General features: G+C 35.1%; 4 protein-coding genes and 1 long non-coding RNA gene across 5 annotated transcripts; 4 read left to right on the top strand and 1 right to left on the bottom strand.

The window, feature by feature from the left end:
• Positions 1 to 1,672: 1,672 nt before the first annotated feature.
• Positions 1,673 to 9,394, bottom strand: LOC111414564 (nuclear factor related to kappa-B-binding protein). The gene is made up of 5 exons (XM_023045948.2): positions 9,246 to 9,394; positions 5,716 to 8,916; positions 5,337 to 5,471; positions 4,400 to 5,284; positions 1,673 to 2,349 (listed from the first exon to the last, which is right to left on the bottom strand). Exons 1-5 carry the CDS (start codon positions 9,388 to 9,390, stop codon positions 2,246 to 2,248), a joined length of 4,470 nt encoding a protein of 1,489 aa, XP_022901716.2. The 5' UTR covers positions 9,391 to 9,394; the 3' UTR covers positions 1,673 to 2,245.
• Positions 9,395 to 9,585: 191 nt separating this feature from the next.
• Positions 9,586 to 10,649, top strand: LOC111414565 (eukaryotic translation initiation factor 3 subunit f1). Its single transcript, XM_023045949.2, has 2 exons — positions 9,586 to 9,722; positions 9,840 to 10,649. The coding sequence occupies exons 1-2, from the start codon at positions 9,614 to 9,616 to the stop codon at positions 10,574 to 10,576; spliced, it is 846 nt and encodes a 281-aa protein (XP_022901717.1). The 5' UTR covers positions 9,586 to 9,613; the 3' UTR covers positions 10,577 to 10,649.
• Positions 10,650 to 11,086: 437 nt separating this feature from the next.
• Positions 11,087 to 15,426, top strand: LOC111414574 (protein THEM6-like). The gene is made up of 3 exons (XM_023045960.2): positions 11,087 to 11,579; positions 14,702 to 14,916; positions 14,973 to 15,426. Exons 1-3 carry the CDS (start codon positions 11,426 to 11,428, stop codon positions 15,225 to 15,227), a joined length of 624 nt encoding a protein of 207 aa, XP_022901728.1. The 5' UTR covers positions 11,087 to 11,425; the 3' UTR covers positions 15,228 to 15,426.
• A 63-nt stretch (positions 15,427 to 15,489) lies between these two features.
• LOC111414579 (protein THEM6-like) lies at positions 15,490 to 16,356 on the top strand. The gene is made up of 2 exons (XM_023045967.2): positions 15,490 to 15,776; positions 15,834 to 16,356. Exons 1-2 carry the CDS (start codon positions 15,596 to 15,598, stop codon positions 16,298 to 16,300), a joined length of 648 nt encoding a protein of 215 aa, XP_022901735.1. The 5' UTR covers positions 15,490 to 15,595; the 3' UTR covers positions 16,301 to 16,356.
• A 321-nt stretch (positions 16,357 to 16,677) lies between these two features.
• LOC139431691 (uncharacterized) lies at positions 16,678 to 18,783 on the top strand. Its single transcript, XR_011641748.1, has 2 exons — positions 16,678 to 17,378; positions 17,904 to 18,783. It is a non-coding gene; the product is annotated as an uncharacterized lncRNA (long non-coding RNA).
• Positions 18,784 to 19,310: the final 527 nt, after the last annotated feature.

The raw sequence follows: 19,310 nt of genomic DNA, 5'->3' as shown, positions 1-19,310 counted from the left end.
TATGTTTAGCTTATAATAGGGCATGTTTCGAGCCTATTTGTACTTTCAATCTTTCCTTCTAAGTTACTAAACATAACCACCCCCGTTCAATTTTTGTCTAGATCTTTTTTATGACGATGATAAATACATTGGAAATATTTTATTTAGATAAACGAAAATATTCTAAAACTTTTTTGCCTCTCTGATGTTCTTCGAAAAGTTAATAGTTTCTGAGAAAAAAATTAATTAAGTAAACACTAATGTTAAGCTGTAGCGTTGTTAATCGAAAGTTGGAATGAATTTTGAAAGAAAAAATCTTAGCATGCTTAGCAATCTTTGTCAGAAATATTTTTGACGTTTAAATGTCAGTGGTTTTCTTACTATTATTATTGGTTTATTTAAAATTTTGAAACGTCGAGTGAACGAGCGTAAATGCGGTAAAACTTTATTCATAAATTAATTTGAAAAACAATAATAATAGTAAGAAAACCACTGACATTTAAACGTCAAAAATATTTCTGACAAAGATTACAAAGCCTACTAAGATTTTTTCATTAAAAATTCATTCCAACTTTTGATCGACAACCCCGTTGTTGAACGGGCAGTGTTTACTTTATTATTTTTTTTCTCAAAAATTAGTCGTTTTTGGAAAAATTTTAGAGAGACAAAAAAGTTTTAGAATACTTTCATCTACCTATGTAATTTTTTTTTTAATGTATTTACTCTCTGCATAAAAAAATTTTAGTAAAAATGTAAAGGGGGTGGTTACGTTTAGTAGTTTAGAAGGATAGGTTGAAAGTACAAATAGGGTGAAAACGTGCCCTACTACCAGTTAAACATATTCCCCAAATTTCATTTTCCTAGCGTTTATGGTTTTTGAGAAAAAAAAATTAAACCAAAATTTTCCGCCATTTTTGGAGGGGTGTAGCTCCTTAGGGGAGCCCAAGTCGCCCATGGTTTATATATCAAAGTACCCTTAAAATTGCCTAAAGACACCCCCTGAAGTTTGGGCATGTCATTCAGATACACCTGTATAATATGGATTGAGCCAACGAGAGAGATAGCTTGCGCAAGGTGATCGAACCGAGATAGACATAGAAGCGTACTGACATATAATGGGCGTGCGTTAATTTTGGCGGTAAATTTAAAACAAAATTAATAAATGAAAAAATAAAATAAAATAAAATTTCCTTATTATTTATAATACTTACAGGTGATGTGAAACTGTATTATCGCGAACTTTGCACACGAAACAATACATTTTTAAACATAACGGTGTGACTGGCTGTGACAACAAAACGATAAACGTCAAATGGAAGAGGTTTGACACTTTTGTGCGAATGCGCCCGTCTGTTTAGTACCGTTTTATGTCTATCTTTGTTACACTTTCACATTATCGCTTTCCATCTGCGTCTATTCACCTTGAGCCACATTTTTGTTAGTAGATATATTCAGTTAGCTCAATCCATATCATATATAATCAAAGGTTAGTAGATATTCAATCTTATCTTAATAAACATAATTTAAATGATGAAATGATTTTTGCGAATGCTTCTAAATTTGCTTGATAATAAGAAAAATGAAATTAGATTTTTAATACAGAAAACTGTAATTTAGCAGTGCTTCACAAAGCAATCGTAAGATGGCTGTTGGAAAATTTACGTTATTGACAATAATTAAAATTATAGAACGATTTAGGAAAATAGTTGTCTTTATTTTCATCTAGAAACAGAATTGTATTTCAATGTATAAGAACATTTCGTGGGGCTGATTCGCACTGCTATTTTATTCATTTCACTTAAATTATTTTATTTATTTCTCAGTGATTGTGTAAAAAATATATGTTATAATTTAATTGGTAAAACCATACGATACGCTACAGTGTTTTTCCTTCTAAGTGTCTCAATTAATTTATTTCTTATACAAAAACAACTTCTTGTTATTAATGTAACTAACGTTTCATATTTTCGTTTTAAGATTACTTTTTACTTTACACTTGTACACAACATATAAATAATTAATTAATTAATCCGATTTTAATATTACACCAAAAAGGAGATAATCATGATGATAATAAAAATATAAACTATTTATTTACAAATTCCACATTTTCTCTCATTTTTTAGAGAAAAAAAAATTATTCACTAAAAAACCTACTATTTACAATCGCCAATTTCAACAATTAATTTAGTAATTAATTAATTTTTTTTAGTCCACAACTCACCGTAAACACTACACGATATCTTAATTTTAATTTTTTTTAACCTTATTCTGAAGTTGGAGCCGTTCCTTCAGTTTCCGGCGTTGCTTGTACTGTTCTTACTATATTTGGCGCCATTACTCTTGCAAAAACTTGCCTATTTTGTACACCTACAATTAAAACAATTATTTATCGTCAATTAGGAGACGATAACCAGCGAAATACACATGACAGAATGGAAGAGTTACTTTATGGGATTATTGGGAGGGGTTGAAACGAGGCTAACGGGGTTGGGAGGATATGAGGGAGATGGGGGAGAGGAGATAGCAGAAGAGGAGATGGAGGCGGTGCTTAGGAGATTGAAGAAGGGAAAGGCGCCAGGTGAAGATGGGATACATAACGAAGCATGGTTGGAAGCATCAAGGGTGGATGAGGGGATGAATATCGTATGGAGAGGGGGTGGGATTCCGGAGGGATGGAAAGTGGGGGTAATTTGCCCAGTATATAAAAAGGGTAATAAGGGAAGTGTAGAGAGCTACAGGGAAATTAACCTACTAGACTCGGCATACAAGGTGGTATACACGAAGATACTGCTGGGAAGATTGGAGGAGGAGATCGAGTTGGGGGGAATTTTGCCGGATGGGCAGACAGGCTTTCGGAAGGGAAGGGGAGCAATCGACAACGTGTATGTGTTGAAGCATTTGGCAGATAGAGAGCTGGATAAGAGGGGGATAACGGAACACCTAATTGCGAGAGTGAAGGAAATATACATGGAGACGATGGCTAGGATAAAAGTGGGAGATAAGCTGAGCGACGTGTTCTGGACGACGAAGGGACTGAGGCAGGGATGTCCGCTGAGCCCAAGTCTGTTTGCACTGTATACGGCGGACCTGGAGGAAAGATTGGGGAAGGGGCAGATGGGAGGATTGGTGGTGGGAGGTAGAAAGGTGCATATTTTAGCATACGCGGATGACATCGTGGTCATGGCGAGAGAAGCGGTGGAGATGAAGGAGATGATAAAGACATTGGAAAGATATTTTAGGGGGAAGGGGCTGGAAGTGAATGTGGGGAAGACAAGGATGATGAAGTTTTGTAAGGGTGGGAGAAAAAGAACAGAAAACTGGAGATGGGAGGGAAAGGAGATCGAGGAGGTTAGGGAGTATACTTACTTGGGGTATGTGTTTAGGGAGGATAACAGGGAGGGGTCGCATGTGATAGCTATGGCAAAAAAGGCGAATAAGGTGATGGGACAAGTATGGGGTTGGGGGAAGAGAGTCTTTGGAAGGAATGTGGCAGCGAGGAAGATTATGTTTGAAGGTCTGGTTAGCAGTGTGATGATGTATGGGGCAGAGGTATGGGGATGGAGGGAGCAGGGACCGCTGGAGGACGTGCAGGCTAGATATTGGAGATGGATGCTTGGGGTGGCGAGAGAAACACCGGGGTATATAGTGAGGGAAGAGGTAAAGGTGGATAAGGTCAGGGTGGAGGCGAGCAGGAGGGCAGTGAAATATGAAGAAAGAATAGAAGGGAGGCCAAGCTGCGGGATCCTGGGGGAATGTTGGAGGGAAATTAGAGAGGGAAAGGTCAGATATGGGAAAGGACACAGAGACAACTATTATAGACGAGCGGGTTACTCGGTAACGGAGATAAATAGTAGACGAAGGGTGGGTAGGGAGATGTGGAGGGAGTTGAGAGACAGGGACCGAGATGTGCAGAGACAGGAAAGAAGGACACAAATAAAAGAGGGAAAGTATAACGAAAGATACAGGGACATAATTATATATTGGAAAGAGATGAGGAAGTGAAAAAGTTGGTGGCTAGGTTCCGTTGTGTAAACGAGGAGAGAGCCAACAAATACTGGATGGCCGATGAGGAGAGGTGGTGTAGGCTGTGCAGGGAGGAATGGGAAACGTTAGAACACATGCTGAATGGGTGCAGTGAGTTGAGGGAGGAGGAGATGGACCGAAGGCAGATCTTAGGAGAGGGGGGAGAGGCGAAACGATGGATGAGAATGGTGATGGGGGTGAGGAGACAAAGGGATGGGTGAGGGGATGATTGGGCCGAGGAGCCGAGGGCGTGGAAATGGAGGAAGAGGGTAGAGAGTGAAAGTAATATTTGAATAATGTAAAGAATTGTAAACAATTACTGTATACAATAAACTCTTAATAATAATTAAAGCAATTAAAGTAATTAATTAAAACTAATTTTACTAACATTTACCTTTTGCAGTTTGTTGAGCTTGCGCAATAGGAATAACTTTAACCCCTTGTAACGCTTTAATATTAATTGCGGTTCCTTGAAACCCGGCGGGTAAAAGAATTTGTTGAGCAACAATTTGTCCACTTTGTCCTTGACTTGCGAGTACAACTCGTTGATTAGACGTACCACCGCTTTGTAACCTCACTTGTTGTCCTCCCAACACCAATTGACTTTGCCCGCTTTGCCCCACTTGTTGAACGCTCCCCTTCACGTTTGAAGAACTCAATAAAACTTGAGGACTTTGTTGTACTTTAATTTGTGGGGCCAAAACGTACTGAGTGTTTCCTTGGTTAATCACGTTAACGGAGCTGGTGTTTTGAGGTGAAGTCGATTGTATGATCACATTTTGACCTTGTAAATTTTGTAACGAACCTCCTTTTGACGCTAATAAAACGGGTTTCCCTCCGATATGCGTTAAATTTAAATTCGCGGCGTTCACCATTCTTATAGCGTTCGTATTTCCTTGAGTTGGCATTGATTTATTTGTAACGGTGATCGATTTCGGTGTTGTTTTTAATTGGTTTTGGCCCAACAACATTTTCGATTTATTATCAACGTTTTGCACAAATTTCGCGTTGATTAATTGTTGGGCGATTTTTGGGGTAAACTTCGTCACCGTTTGCGTTTTTAAGCTTTTCGCGTTGCTTTTCGTCGTTGTACTCGTCGTCGTTACGGTTGTGTTGGTCATCGCTTGCGAGGAAAACACCAATTTTGGTTGATTCGTGATTGCTATGATGTTATTTTGAGAACCGACTAATTGAGTTACTCCTCCAGATTGTTTTGTGGGAGCTAATTGAATTATGTTCGTTGGGGAACCTTTCATGCCAGAAACACGAACCGTTGTTCCTATAAAAAGTTAAAATTATCTTTATGTTAATATAAAAGAAAAAATTTTAACCTTGCGGTAAAGAACCGTGTTGTTTTTGATGAGCTAAAAGACTCTCAACGGAAATAACCTGCCCAGCGGCGTTCGTTAACACTTTAGCCACCAAAGGGGTTTGATTACTATTAATAATTGATTTCGAAACGTTATCTACAAAAAAAAATTAATTTTAAATTTTTTATTGAACTAAAACTCAAATCATTCGGGTTTATTCGCACGTAAAGTCTAAACCCGAATGATTCTAGTTCTAGGTCTTGTGTTAGTTCTAGTGATAGTGTAAAACTAGAATGTCTTTCCAGTTCCAGGTCAAGTGTTAGTTCTAGTTTTAATTGTTATTCAGCGGTATATTGAACAAAAAGTTGAACTAACACTAGACCCAGAAATCTCCACAAACCTGTATTAATCCGATTTGATCCCAACAACGACGTCCCCGAAGCAACATTTTTCTGTATCCCTTTATGTTTAACAACAACCTGTTGTTGTCCCCCCAAAACTGAAGATTGAACTGGAACAACTTTTTGTTTTAAACTTTGTAAAATTTGCTGTTGTTGCGACGGTGTCAAAGCGGTTTGTTGTACCCGGATTTGTTGTAACCCCGTTTCGGAGTTTCTCGTTACAGAAATCGGGGTGCTCACTTGAATTGGTTGTTGTTGTGTATTTTGAATTTGAATCGTTTGATTTGTGTTCAATTTTTGGGAAACGTTCCGAATTAACGCGACGTTTTTAAACTGTTGAATTTGTTGTTGACCGGTGATTGATTGCAAAATTTGTTGTTGCACCGAAATCGGCACTTTTGTTTGTACTTTATTAACATCAGATTTTTCATTTAATTCCAATTTAATCGGTTGTTGTTGAAGTTTCTGTTGAATAATTTGGGGTGTTTTTGAATTTTCTGATTTCGAAGTTGGTATTATTAAAGATTTTCCCTGAGTAGGCGTCGATATAATTTTAACCAAACTTTTTTGTTTTGGGCTCGGAATTTGCATGATAGTTTGTAAGGCGTCGTTAATTTCTTTTTCCTCTTGTTTTGATATTTTCGTCGGAGATTGAGTTCGAATTTCGTTCGATTCTAATTTTGCTAATTTATTTAATTGAGGTAGAAGAAGCGAAGTTCCCGGCGAAACAGCACTTGAAGTCCCCGGATTATTTAGTTCCGAATTTGAGGTTAAATCTGAATTTAATTTATTTTTCTGGTGGTGTTTTTGTTTATTTTCGAGAGATGGCGGAGTCGATTCTTTTTTAATTTTGTTCAAATTTCGACTTTTCTCTTTAATGGGAGTCTTATTTTTGTTGATTTTCTTTGGTGCTTTTCCCACGTTTTGATATTGTTGATGAATCCGCTCAAAATCCTCTTCGGAGCGATTTCGATGCAAATAAATCCAAATTTTTCTTTTTGGGTCATATTTAACGCAAGGATCGAATTGAGTGTGCATCCGATCTAAAGCCCCGCTCACCACCGATTGCAAAACGCTATCCGGGGCTGTCGGAGATATATACTGGGACGATTTTAATAATTCGCAAATATCGGCTCGCGTTCCTTCGCCATTTGGCAAACGTGCTGTTGCGTCTCTTACCAATGATAAAATTGTTACGAAATTGGGTCGATCCGCGCTCAACATCGTGTGCCCCCTCGCTTTAGTACTGCCAGATCCCGCGCTGTAAATCCCTTTTAAAGGCCCCACAACGCTTTCGTAACCGTTACAACGAAAAGTAAATGCTTTATGTGGGTTGTCGTATCTTTTTCGTTCTTGCTCTTGGTAACTTCGAATTTCCTCGGGGTCTGCACGACGCACGCTCCAATTTGTGGGGTATCGAGGGGGTGGAGGGGTTTGGGAGCGATCGGAAACTTCGATTTCCTCCTTTTCTTCTTTTATGTGGATCAAATTTTTGGATTCGTTTCGATGGTCCAACCAATATTTAGCTAACGATGATAACGAGGTGTCCGAATCTCTCCCGGCTCCGATCCATTGATACATATCTAATTGGGATTTATATTCTATGTACGGCACGAAATCTGGGGGTAATTCGGACGAGTTCCCGCTCAAAAAATCAACGGCCGACTTCAATAATTGTATCCAATTATCCGCGGAGCTGTACCAATCGTTTAAGGTGCTAATGGGATTCTCTTGCCATTGTTTTAATCGTTCCTCTAGCGTGTTATAATCCATTCGATGCTCGGAAGTTGAACAAATCAAGTCTCGGATGACCGATAAGAAATTTGTGTGGGTTTTTTGCATCAATTCCACTCGATTATTCGTTTCTAAGATATCGATACAACAATCGTCCTCAAAGTCGATTGGTAAATTCATCATTCCGATTGCGTCCAAATCGGAAAATGTGGCTGGAATGATTTTGCCGTAAGAAGGCGTATAAGGGCTCTTCATACTGTTTAAAATTGGACTAGAAACTTTTTCCGGCGACTTTATAAAATGATTTTCCTGCAAAACGGGGGACAACTTTTTACTTTTAAACAAATTCCTTTCCAACAACGAATCCGAATCGGATTCGATCTCCGAATGAGAACTCAACCCAAAAAATGGATTAGCCTTCGTGATAACTTCCGGCGATTTACTTCGAACAACTTGTGGGGTTGCTTTTAATATTTTTTTCCTACTTTTAATCTTCTTCTCCATGCGCCTCTTAATTGGTTGAGGCGGAACCTTTTTAATATAAGACAATTTCGTCCGATTAATTACATCTCCGATCGTTAATCCTTTAGTGTTATACTCGTGCGAAGAAACATCGTCCAATTTCAATCTTTTATGACTTAAAAGTAATTTTTTGTACATTTCATCGTTTATTAAAAAAGGATTATAATGAGCCGTGACATGTCTCTCTAAATCTAAACACGGTTTCGAGGCCATCGTTGAAACAACCACGTTCCCCGGATATGAATTCCTTAAACTGTTCAACTGACGTTTCTGTTTCCTCGATAAAGGAATCGGGGGCCCGTCCGGATAATTATCGTCCGAAGAAAACCCCGTTTCATCCATTTTCGATTTAATCGTGGCTAATTCTTGAAAATACCTCACCTTAGTCCTATAAGAAATCGAACTCACATACAACGACGAAACGTTCGCACTTTGTGGCTCAATTTGGGGCACAGAACTAACCGCACTTAACAAAGAACGTCGAGATTCCAATACATCGTTTTTTAATTGTTCACGAAACCGCCTGTAACGTTGTTTAGCTTCGGCACGTTCAGCTTTACGTATCATGTACCTCATTTTGGAGATTTCCGGGCGGTAATACCCCGCTTTTAATCGCTCGTGAAATTGTAATAAAGGACTTGAAAACCTAAAAGAATCACCTCCTAATAGTCTTTGTAGGGTCACGTACTTTTCGTGTTCATCGTCTTCGGGGAACGTTGGCAACAACCTGCTTAATTGTTGCCTGCTGTTATCGGTTAAGGAGTTCCAAGCGTGGGATGAAAAAAACTTGTCGAATATCTCCTTTTGGCGGCACAACGGTTCCGGTAATTGTAAACGAACCCCACAGGCTTGCACTGACTCGAACCTTTCATAATCAGAACTATCTGATGTGGTGCTCTCCGAACTGGTGTATTCTGAGGAACTGTCACTATTCATTTTTCCTCCTGCGAAATGACATAATAGGATTAGTTGAGTTCATTTCCTTGCCTCTATAATATATCTTTATGATAACAAGAAAAAAATTTTTCTTTTTGGTTAATTTCCCTTCGTTTTTTAACGTACGCGACGAAGGTCACCTTACGCATATGTTTATATTTGAGTCTCAATCAAACCATAGCATATAACACACATAAAGTATACGAAAAACGTTTTTAAAGCGACTCCGGAATATCTATCTGGGTCTATCAATAAACAATCGCATTTTGAAATGAAAACGCGAGGGGGGTCGGGAGGGGGTCGTATTTTCGGTCTAGAATTTGTAATTCAAACAGACCTGTAATTCGTGGAAAAAATACGGCCGCACTCACTACAAACTGGTGTCGTTGAGGCACGCCTGCATTGCAGATATACCAGAACAACGCATACACAGAGGCAGTTTTGGTAGTGGTGGGCAATGAAACCATTTTGAGCGAAGCCATCAATACTCTAGGAGAGGACCGGGGACAAATAAAACTATATTTTTCGCTAACATTCCTCATTTATCTCATCAACATCCTCATAAACATTATTTAACAAAATTTTTCTATTAATTTTACATTAATAACGAGTTCAAATAACGTTACGGCATAACCAAGTTTAAACCGACATGGGGAATTTTCTCGCCGTTATGTTGGATGCGTTGTATTGATTTCACTCGTCAAAATGGCGCTTAACTTGTTGGTTAAGGTTCATCCGGTCGTTTTATTTCAAATTGTCGATGCTTACGAACGACGAAATGCCGATTCACAACGTGTTATCGGTACTTTACTTGGTAAGTTAAAAACTTTTTATCATCTTCATACATTTATTTATATGCAGCATGTATTTACATAACCTCTATCATGTCATTAAATTTGACAATTAAAACGTCAACATTTTTTTATTTTAGGTACCGCGGATAAAGGCATCGTAGAAGTAACAAATTGCTTCTGTGTACCTCATAAAGAATATGATGATCAAGTTGAAGCGGAACTTAGTTATGCCATGGATGTATATGAATTAAACAGAAAAGTTAACTCGAGCGAAAATATCGTTGGTTGGTGGGCCACAGGACATGAAGTAACTAATCATAGTTCAGTAATCCACGAGTATTATTCAAGGGAATGTAACAATCCGGTTCATGTTACGCTTGATACGAGTTTACAAGGTGCTAGAATGGGCTTAAAAGCATACATTTGTGTCCCATTAGGTGTACCAGGTGGAAAACAAGGATGTATGTTTACCCCAGTTTCTGTTGAGATAACTTGTTATGATCCCGAAGTCTTTGGATTACAATTGTGTCAAAAAACGATTGGGGCTGGTAACGTTAGAGAACGAACCTTCAGAACTGTTCATCCAATGTCCGATTTAGCCCAAGTTTCTGAAGCTGGCTCAAAATTGACGGTTTTGTTAGATCAAGTTTTGGTTTTCGTTGAAGATGTTTTAGCTAATCGTGTCCCCACCAATAACGCAGTGGGACGATCGTTACTCGATTTGGTTAATTCTATACCTCATATGAGTAACGAACAATTCTCTGAGATGTTTAACAGTAACGTTAAAGATTTATTAATGGTTATTTCTTTGTCGCAACTATTGAAAACACAATTGCAATTAAATGAAAAACTTACATTATTGACATCTATGTAAAGAAGAAAATTGTGTTTGTATATTTTTTTATTTTGGATTTGAATGATTTTGAAAATAAAGTATTTTAAAGAAAGTAATGGTTTAAATTTATTGAAATTTTTAACATAACCTTGATAAAAAATCAATTCTTTAAGGGATAATACAATAATTGTTCTTTATTAAAACTTAAAACCTTATTTAATCTTCTTTATAACTATCCAAAGATTTAATAGCGTTACATTGATTAATTATCGAGATTTTCCTAAATAATTTTGAAAAAGTATTGATTAAATGTCAAATATGACACAAACTGTCATTTTTGATGGATAAATGTGAATATATACTAAAAACGTCATTTTTGACGTTTAGATGGCAAACCTATTCGTAAATTACCAAGAATTTTCAACATTTTATTAATTTTGAAGTGTTAAAATTGAAATTAGTGTTTATTTTGACGAATATTGATGATTATTTTAATCATTTTATTTTTTTAATAATAATTTAAGATTTTTTTTAATTAATCTTTTACAGGTAGTATTGTTTAAACAAACTGTTTACATTGCGCAACTTTGAAAATAGACGAAGAAAAGAGTCAATCATCGCATGCGCACCAAATATTGATATTCGAATGAACTCAAGCTCGGTTTGCGATATTTCTGCTGACGATCGTCAAAGACGATGCCGAAATCGTTTCGATCGCAGTTTTCTTATTTTAAATCGTTCCCCTCAACGCTGAATATGTCCCGATCGATTGCACACCGAACGAATAAATCAAGAATCAACACTTTCGATTGAAAAACAATTTAATCGAATGATTTTATTCCAAAATTCGGCTGTGATAGTATTGAGTGTTAAAGTTTAAAAGAAAATATGGTCTTTTGCTTTGCATTGGTTGGTGTTTGTGCCCTCATCCTCATTCTTTATGGGTTATTCGAACTGCATTATTTCTTAAGGATTTGTTTAAGTGTAATTTTAGCCAGGTTTAAAACGAAAATTCACGTTTTGGATGAAGCAACAGTTAGAGGTGAGTTAATTTTAATTTCTATTAAGATTTTATGGTTTATTAAGAAATTCAAAGGTCGATTGATGTTAATGATGATACTATACATTTATAACACAGACGTGTAACTGAGTTATGTTAATTTTTTGGCCAAGAACTTCACGGACATTTAATCGAGGGAATGATGAAAATTTAAATAAAGCAAAATTAAAGGCAAAAATTTGTAAACGCAGCAGACCTTGCTACTACTTGTTCGTTTAGAAACGATAATATTAAGTTCTAATTAAATCGAAAGATAAACATTTTTATAAATATTTTCCCCTTTTGTTTACATTAGATACACGTAGCTGGTAACGTGGTTTTTAATTAAATTACGAGATATTTTTTGATTTGTATTTTATAAGGTTTCCCAAGCAAAATCTCTAAAAATCAACAATAATTATAATTAATTTAACCCTCCGCATACTAGATGACTTTGACATACCCCTCAAATAAAATATTATCTCAATAAAATTCTACAAGGGACACGACCTCTCGCGTTTTTGAATTATTATGAGTTTTTAATCGCTAAGAAGAGAGACGTGCGGCTTAACTCGAATGATTCTTGTTCTAGGTCTCGTGTTAGTTTAAATGATAGTTCTAGTTTTAGTCCAATAAAAACTAATGCTACCTACCACTGGCACTAGAATTAACATTAGACCTACAATCAGAAACATGTAGACATGTTATATTTTATGTGGGACAAAGTAATTTGTTTCTTTGGAAATATATTTTTGTACAGGTGTCCCAATTTCGATGTCCGCATAGGCTATCTCCGAAACTAAAAGAGATAGAAAAAAAGTAGCTTACATGTCATGATCCCGTTTTTCGAGAAAATGCTAATGCCGAAAACTCCGAACAGCTATCGTCTTTTGTTTTCACCCTATCGGCAAAAACTGAAAATTTTGCAAAAACGACAATCGCGAATATCTCACTTATTATCAAAGATGGAGTATTATAAATAAAACATTATATGGGCAACTTTTTACGAAGAATTCAGTGGCGTAGGTAGAATTTTTTTCCCATCTTTTATTTTCGAGATTTTAGACGTAACTTTATTTTTTTAAATGGAAACCATAGTTGGCTATGACTTAAAATAATTTGTTATTTTCTTCTGATAACAAATATATATAGTTTGTGGGGTATATTTCTTATAGTTATTGAATAATTAACAAAAATTCATTTTGTTCCATCTAAATCTAATGTATGTATTTAAAAGTTAATGTTGCTATGGTGATAACCATACATACTATGATGGAATATAATGTATCAATTTGTTTGTTCATTCTAAAACTATTGTATGTATTTAAAACTTAATGTTGTTATGGTGATAACCATACCATGAGGGAAAGCATTGTTTCCAATTATTGCCAAAGTTTGTAGCAAGGACAGTAGAATCTAACAGGACTGCTACATCCATTGTATTTTTGTAGTCGACTACGGGTTGGTTGCCCGCACTCTACGTCACACTATTTGCCACGCCTGATAACTGTCTATGTTTTTAGAGGTTATATGATAGACATTAATACGTCTAAAAACATAAAACTTCAAAACTAATATGAATACGTCTAGGATATAACCTCTAAAAACACACAGCAAACGCATAGACTATAACAACAGCTAGGCGTGGAAAATGGTGTGACGTAGTTTGCTGGTAGGCTGTCACAACAATGGATGTAGCAGTCCTGTTAGATTCTACTGTCCTTGAGTTTGTAGTAGTATTTAAAAATTCACTAACAACTCTGGCATTATGTGCTGGTGCTTCGTCATATTGAAAATATATCATTTGAGACATATTTAGTGGCAAATTGTCGTCCAAAGGCTCAATGTGCTGCCTTAATATATTGAGGTATTTCCCTGAGTTTAAGTTTTTATGGTAGACACTATATGCCAAAATTCTATTATCTAAAAGGGCACACCATACATTGAACCCCAATCTTCTTTGAACACTCAGAGACTTCATCGGTCCAGATTACATTTTGAACAAACAGCAGATTATTTAATTTTTTTAAATATCATCTACAAAATTCTAATCTTCGATTGACATCTCCGGCACGTAGATAATGAGTTAGCCCCGCTTTGTATGGTTTATACTTATTTTTCTTTCATATTCGGGAACAGCGTCTTTTGGGTCAGACGTCTTGTTGCAATTTCTCTTGCAGGTCATTTTGGTATGTTTTTGTATGTGGTTTGGGGAAGGACCAAATATCTATTAAATTTTCTGCTGACCGGCTGAAGGTTCTTACGTGCGGTTGTCTTCTTTCTGGATATCTTGTGAAATAAAATTCCGCGGCTAACGTCGTATTGTTATCTGATAACATATAGCATTCCATCATGTTACATTTTTCATAATTTTCGAAATTCATTGTAAAGTTTTATTCAGTTTTGTTATACTTTGACACTTAACACGCTGGTGCATAATTCCAGCACATAATGCCAGAGTTGATATCGAATTTTTAAATACAAACTTTGGCAATTATTTGATACATTATGTTCCATCATAGTATGTATGGTTATCACCATAGCAACATTAACTTTTAAATACATACATTAGTTTTAGACAGAACAAAATGAATTTTTGTTAATTATTCAATAACCATAAGAAATATACCCTACAAACTATATATATTTGTTATCAGAAGAAAATAACAAATTATTTTAAGTCATAGCCAACTATGGTTTCCATTTAAAAAAATAAAGTTACGTCTAAAATCTCGAAAATAAAAGATGGGAAAAAAATTCTACCTACGCCACTGAATTCTTCGTAAAAAGTAGCCCATATAATGTTTTATTTATAATACTCCATCTTTGATAATAAGTGAGATATTTGCGAATGTCGTTTTCGCAAAATTTTCAGTTTTTGCCGATAGGGCGAAAACAAAAGACGATAGCTGTTCGGAGTTTTCGGCATTAACATTTTCTCAAAAAACGAGATCATGACATGTAAGCTACTTTTTTTCTATCTCTTTTAGTTTCGGAGATAGCCTATGCGGACATCGAAATTGGGACATCCTGTACATATATTACATTTTAAATGAAATTTAATGTATAAATAATAAAGTTATGTTTCAAAAAAAATAATTTTTAATAATAATTAATTCTTTTAGGAATTTGTGTTACTTCCGACATCGATACATTGTTATTTCACATGAACAATGCGAGATATATGCGAGAGTTGGATTTTGCACGTGTTGATTTTTACGAACGGACCGGTTTGTATAGGTGTATTAAAAGCAAAGGAGGTGGATTGGTTATGGGGGCCACAACAATAAGATATAGAAGATTCGTAAAGTTGTTTCATAAATACATTTTGACGTCAAAGGTAATTTGGAAATATAAGCAACCCATTTAACACCAATATATTTATTTTTTTTGTAGGTTACTTATTGGGACGATCAAAATATTTATATGGAACACAGATTTATTTCACCTGGGGATCGTTTTATTAATGCGATTGTCATGACTAAAACGCGATTGATTAATTGTAACGCAGAAGAAATTATGCAAGAAATGATTCTTTCGAAAAATGACCCAGAATATCGAGGGAAAACTCGGCCGGAGATTCCACCCGATTTAGAAAAATGGATGGAGAGTAACACAATTTCTAGTCAAGCTTTAAGAGGAGTCGTTTAAAAAAGAATTGATATTTCAGCACTTTTTTTCTCTGTGATGCACCCGTTACCGTATATAAATAAAGTTTAGATAAAGATTATGTTAAAATATGAAAGAATCAGTATTGATGGATAAGAAGAGTTTATATTATTTTTTGTTATTAGAAAATATTCCTAGAAATAAGATGTTATTAAAAAAAATTAAATGTATAACTAAGTAATTTTCGTTTTCATTAAATTTCTCAAGTTTAAACTCGCCTTAAAAAAATTAAAAACATTTTTATGATCGCAACCTACAATTTTTACTTAATTGTATGGAAAAGAATGGCATAAATCAAATAAAAAATTCAGTTCAACTCAATAACAAGTTGAGTTAACGAAACCAAGAAAATGTTTAAGTTAGAAATTGATTTGGATCAATTTAATTTATACGCAATAATTACTCTTTCAATTATTTTGGGGTTATTTAATCTTTTTGATGTGCATTATTTTTTACGGATATCTTACAATTTGTGGTTTTGTGCGATTTATGAGGAACCAATTAATATTTTAGACACAAGTTTAACTTATGGTAAATAAATACATTATCAAATCAAAAGTGAATGAATTAATTAAATTTTTTAAATAGGAATTTGTACAACAAACGATTTAGATACAGTTTTTCGCCACATGAACAACGCCCGATTTTTACGCGAAATGGATTTTGCAAGAATACTATTTTACTCACGAATCGGGGTTACCCGAATCGTTCGAAACGTTGGCGGAGACGTTTTACAAACGGCTTGCAACGTTCGTTATCGAAGACCAATTCCTCTTTTTACTTCGTTTAAGATCACAACGAAAATTATTTATTGGGACGAACAATCGTTTTATTTGGAACATCAAATGATTAATTTACGCGATGGTTTCGTTTTGGCCGTCTGCATGAGTCAACAAAAATTTCTCGTTGTCAATGCTAGACAAGTTCTGAGGGAATTGTTGAAAGAGAACGAACCGAAATCTCCGAATCCACCCGAAGAATTGTTAGCGTGGTTGGAATCGATTCGAATATCGAGTGATAAATTAAGAAGTGTTGAAAACGTGTTTACTTTTTAAGGTTATTTTAAAAACAATGAAGTAGGTATAAAATAAATTAATGTTTTAGTATGTTTTTGGAATTTTTTATTGCTAATTAATGTTCGTCACCTTTAAACACTTAATTTCCTTATTGATTTTTTATACATTTCCTTATTTTCTTGTTGTGTTTTGTCTTGGTAACAGTAGGTATTCTTTATGCGGCGTTTTAACATATTATTTGATCACGTAATCCTATTCCAAAAAGTTTATGGACCATTGATTAATTCCAACCGTTGCTCTTAAATAAATTTGTATTTTATTTATATTTTTCTTTGTGCAATTTGGGTTGCATCATTTCATATTTATATTTTAATTTGTTGTTAATTATAAAAGATGTTATGAAGTACCAGAGATGTTCACGAAGATGCTAAAAGATATTTTTCGTTGTTAGCGACCATATTGAAGATTGTTTAGAACTATGTAGAAAGCTGAGATGATGTTAGATGTTCGAGACGATTTTGACGAAGTCAGGAACGTTGATTAACGAGGTTGATGGTGATATTAAGCGAAGGTTGTAAAGGCCCCTACAGACGCTCCGACTTACCGGTACAGGCACTTACGGCGCAGTTTTGGCCTGCACAGGCCGCCTGAACCATGGAATTGCCTCCACACGTACAGTCCCATTTGCTGGATTAGCTCAGTTTTTCAGCATGGAGGGAAGTAGTGATGTTCTATTGTTAAGTGCTCTAATAATAAGCTTATTAAAGAAGAAATATAAATTCAAAAAAGAGTGGTTGCTCAAAAGAAATAGTTTTTCCCATACAAATTTATTATCGGAATTAAGAATTGAAAAGGGCGACTGGTTTAATTACCTAAGAATGGATGAAGAAACTTATCTCGAATTATTAAGGGTAGTGTCACCTTATATAAAAAAGCAGAGCACAGTTATGCGACAAGCTGTAAGTTGTCATGAGCGTCTCACCGTAACACTTCGATACATAGCAACGGGAAGAACATACGCAGGTTTAAAATATTCTACTATAATATCACCTCAAGCTATATAATTCCAGATACTTGTCATGCTATTTGGAAGGCTTTAAGAAAAGATTATTTAAAGGTAAGTAACGAATATATTATTTCATATATTACAAAATCATTACACAAGTTAGGTTCTTTATTAATATTTTTCTGTATCAAAATTTGTGATGTATCCAACTAATGTGTTGTTGTAATTTTGGTGTTCGCCCCAGTTGCCATTTCTATGATTTTGGTTATTGCTAGGATAACCGACATTTTCTTGATTATTATTATTGGCAACTACTTTACTCGTTCTATTTAAAGCACTTAATTCTGCCTCAAATAAAACATCATTTATTAATTTCTCTGCGAAAATCCTTTGGTCATTTGGTAACATTCGCAGTTTTACCGCAACTGTTTTTCCAATGCAGTCAAATTGATCATCTTCTTTAATATTTTGTAGTTTATTACTTACTTTTGGTTTTCCGCACTACTCCTAGGTCGTGATTCGACTGAACTTGGAGTTTTTGGCAAGGAGTGTTCAATTAAATTCTCATGGGTCTAAAAAGCAAAAAATACATTTGCTACAAATCTTAACTTTTATATATATTTTTTTTATTTTCAGTTTCCTAACTCAGAGGATGAATGGAGATCAATTGCACAAGCATTTGAACGAAGGTGGAACTTTCCTCATTTATTAGGTGCAATTGATGGAAAACACGTCCAAATAGTACCTCCATCTGGAAGTGGTTCCTATTATTACAACTACAAGGGAACACACAGCTTAGTCTTAATGGCTATTGCAAATGCAAATTATGAATTTATTATGATTGACTACGGAGTAAATGGTAGAATCGCTGATGGTGGTGTACTTGAATATACTAACTTGTTTAATAAATTAGTAAACCAAGAACTGAATATACCTCCTGCTACAAAAGTTTTAAACAGTTGTGAAGAATTACCATATGTATTTATAGGTGATGAAGCGTTCTCCCTACGAGCAGATATATTAAAACCATTTCCTCAACGTGAATTAAACAAAGAATCTAAAATATATAACTATCGGCTATCACGAGCGCGACGAATTATTGAAAATGTTTTTGGCATTTTAGCTGCCAGATTTCGCATATTTCATACAGCCATACCTTTACAATTACATAACACCGATACCGCAGTTGCTTGCTACTGTGTTTTACACAATTACTTAAGAAGAAAGTGTTCAAATGATTATATACGAACGGAAGATTTAGATAATATAGATACAAGATGTTTTATGAATTTGCAAACTAGTATAAATCGAAATCCAGCGGCAGATCCAAAACGGGTTCGTGAAATGTTTGTTTCTTATTTTAATAATGAAGGTGCAGTGGAGTGGCAGAATAAAATTATTCAATGTTAGAATAAAATCTGTTGATAAGAAAACCAAACTTATGCATGTATAAGTATTACTTTACATCTACATAAATATGATGTTTTTATTTGTAAATAAAATACATAGAAACCGATCTGTACTTCTTATCATTAACAAATAATTGTTTAACACTAACCTCAGATATATCTTCTGAATCTTCTAGTGGTGTATCAACATTACTGCAGGAAGATCTTGGAACCTCTTGATCGGCGAGGAATGTTAAATATTCGTAATACTAAAGATTAGGAATATGTACTTCATCCTCACCAGCACCGCTACGTTTACTGGCTATTACCTTTTTCACTTCCTTTCTGTATGCACTGCGCAGGTTATTTATTTTTTTTACTACACTTTCTCTTGTGGCGTTTGGATCTACTTCCTGCATTTTGTTGACCAACACATCGTATGCCGCAGATTTTTTATGTTTATCACTATATTCTTTGGATTTCACTTTCCAAAGACATGGAAAGTTTTTGTAATGTTCGATGAAACTCAATAAAAAGTCTTTTGACATACTTCTGGTATCCATTTTGTAAATTTACGTAAAGAAAACTAAGTATGTTCACTTTATAGGTTAAGTTAAGTATTTTAACTAGTTACTTTACGACAAAAACTGAGGTA

This window comes from Onthophagus taurus, chromosome 11, assembly GCF_036711975.1.
Source record: "Onthophagus taurus isolate NC chromosome 11, IU_Otau_3.0, whole genome shotgun sequence".
NCBI classification, from domain to species: domain Eukaryota; kingdom Metazoa; phylum Arthropoda; class Insecta; order Coleoptera; family Scarabaeidae; genus Onthophagus; species Onthophagus taurus.
The sequence above is the reverse complement of the archived record's forward strand: the minus strand, read 5'-3'. Positions and strand labels throughout refer to the sequence as shown.

Bases quoted from the DNA above. Each gene is read 5' to 3' on its own strand.
- LOC111414564 (XM_023045948.2), bottom strand. From the start codon at position 9,390: ATGGCTTCGCTCAAAATGGTTTCATTGCCCACCACTACCAAAACTGCC. The intron at 5,472-5,715 runs GTTTGTGGAGAT...TTTTTTTTGTAG, and splicing joins ATCAAATCGGATTAATACAG to ATAACGTTTCGAAATCAATT. The intron at 5,285-5,336 runs GTTAAAATTTTT...AACTTTTTATAG, and splicing joins ACACGGTTCTTTACCGCAAG to GAACAACGGTTCGTGTTTCT.
- LOC111414565 (XM_023045949.2), top strand. From the start codon at position 9,614: ATGGCGCTTAACTTGTTGGTTAAGGTTCATCCGGTCGTTTTATTTCAA. The intron at 9,723-9,839 runs GTAAGTTAAAAA...TTTTTATTTTAG, and splicing joins TGTTATCGGTACTTTACTTG to GTACCGCGGATAAAGGCATC.
- LOC111414574 (XM_023045960.2), top strand. From the start codon at position 11,426: ATGGTCTTTTGCTTTGCATTGGTTGGTGTTTGTGCCCTCATCCTCATT. The intron at 11,580-14,701 runs GTGAGTTAATTT...TAATTCTTTTAG, and splicing joins GGATGAAGCAACAGTTAGAG to GAATTTGTGTTACTTCCGAC. The intron at 14,917-14,972 runs GTAATTTGGAAA...TTTTTTTTGTAG, and splicing joins AATACATTTTGACGTCAAAG to GTTACTTATTGGGACGATCA.
- LOC111414579 (XM_023045967.2), top strand. From the start codon at position 15,596: ATGTTTAAGTTAGAAATTGATTTGGATCAATTTAATTTATACGCAATA. The intron at 15,777-15,833 runs GTAAATAAATAC...TTTTTTAAATAG, and splicing joins AGACACAAGTTTAACTTATG to GAATTTGTACAACAAACGAT.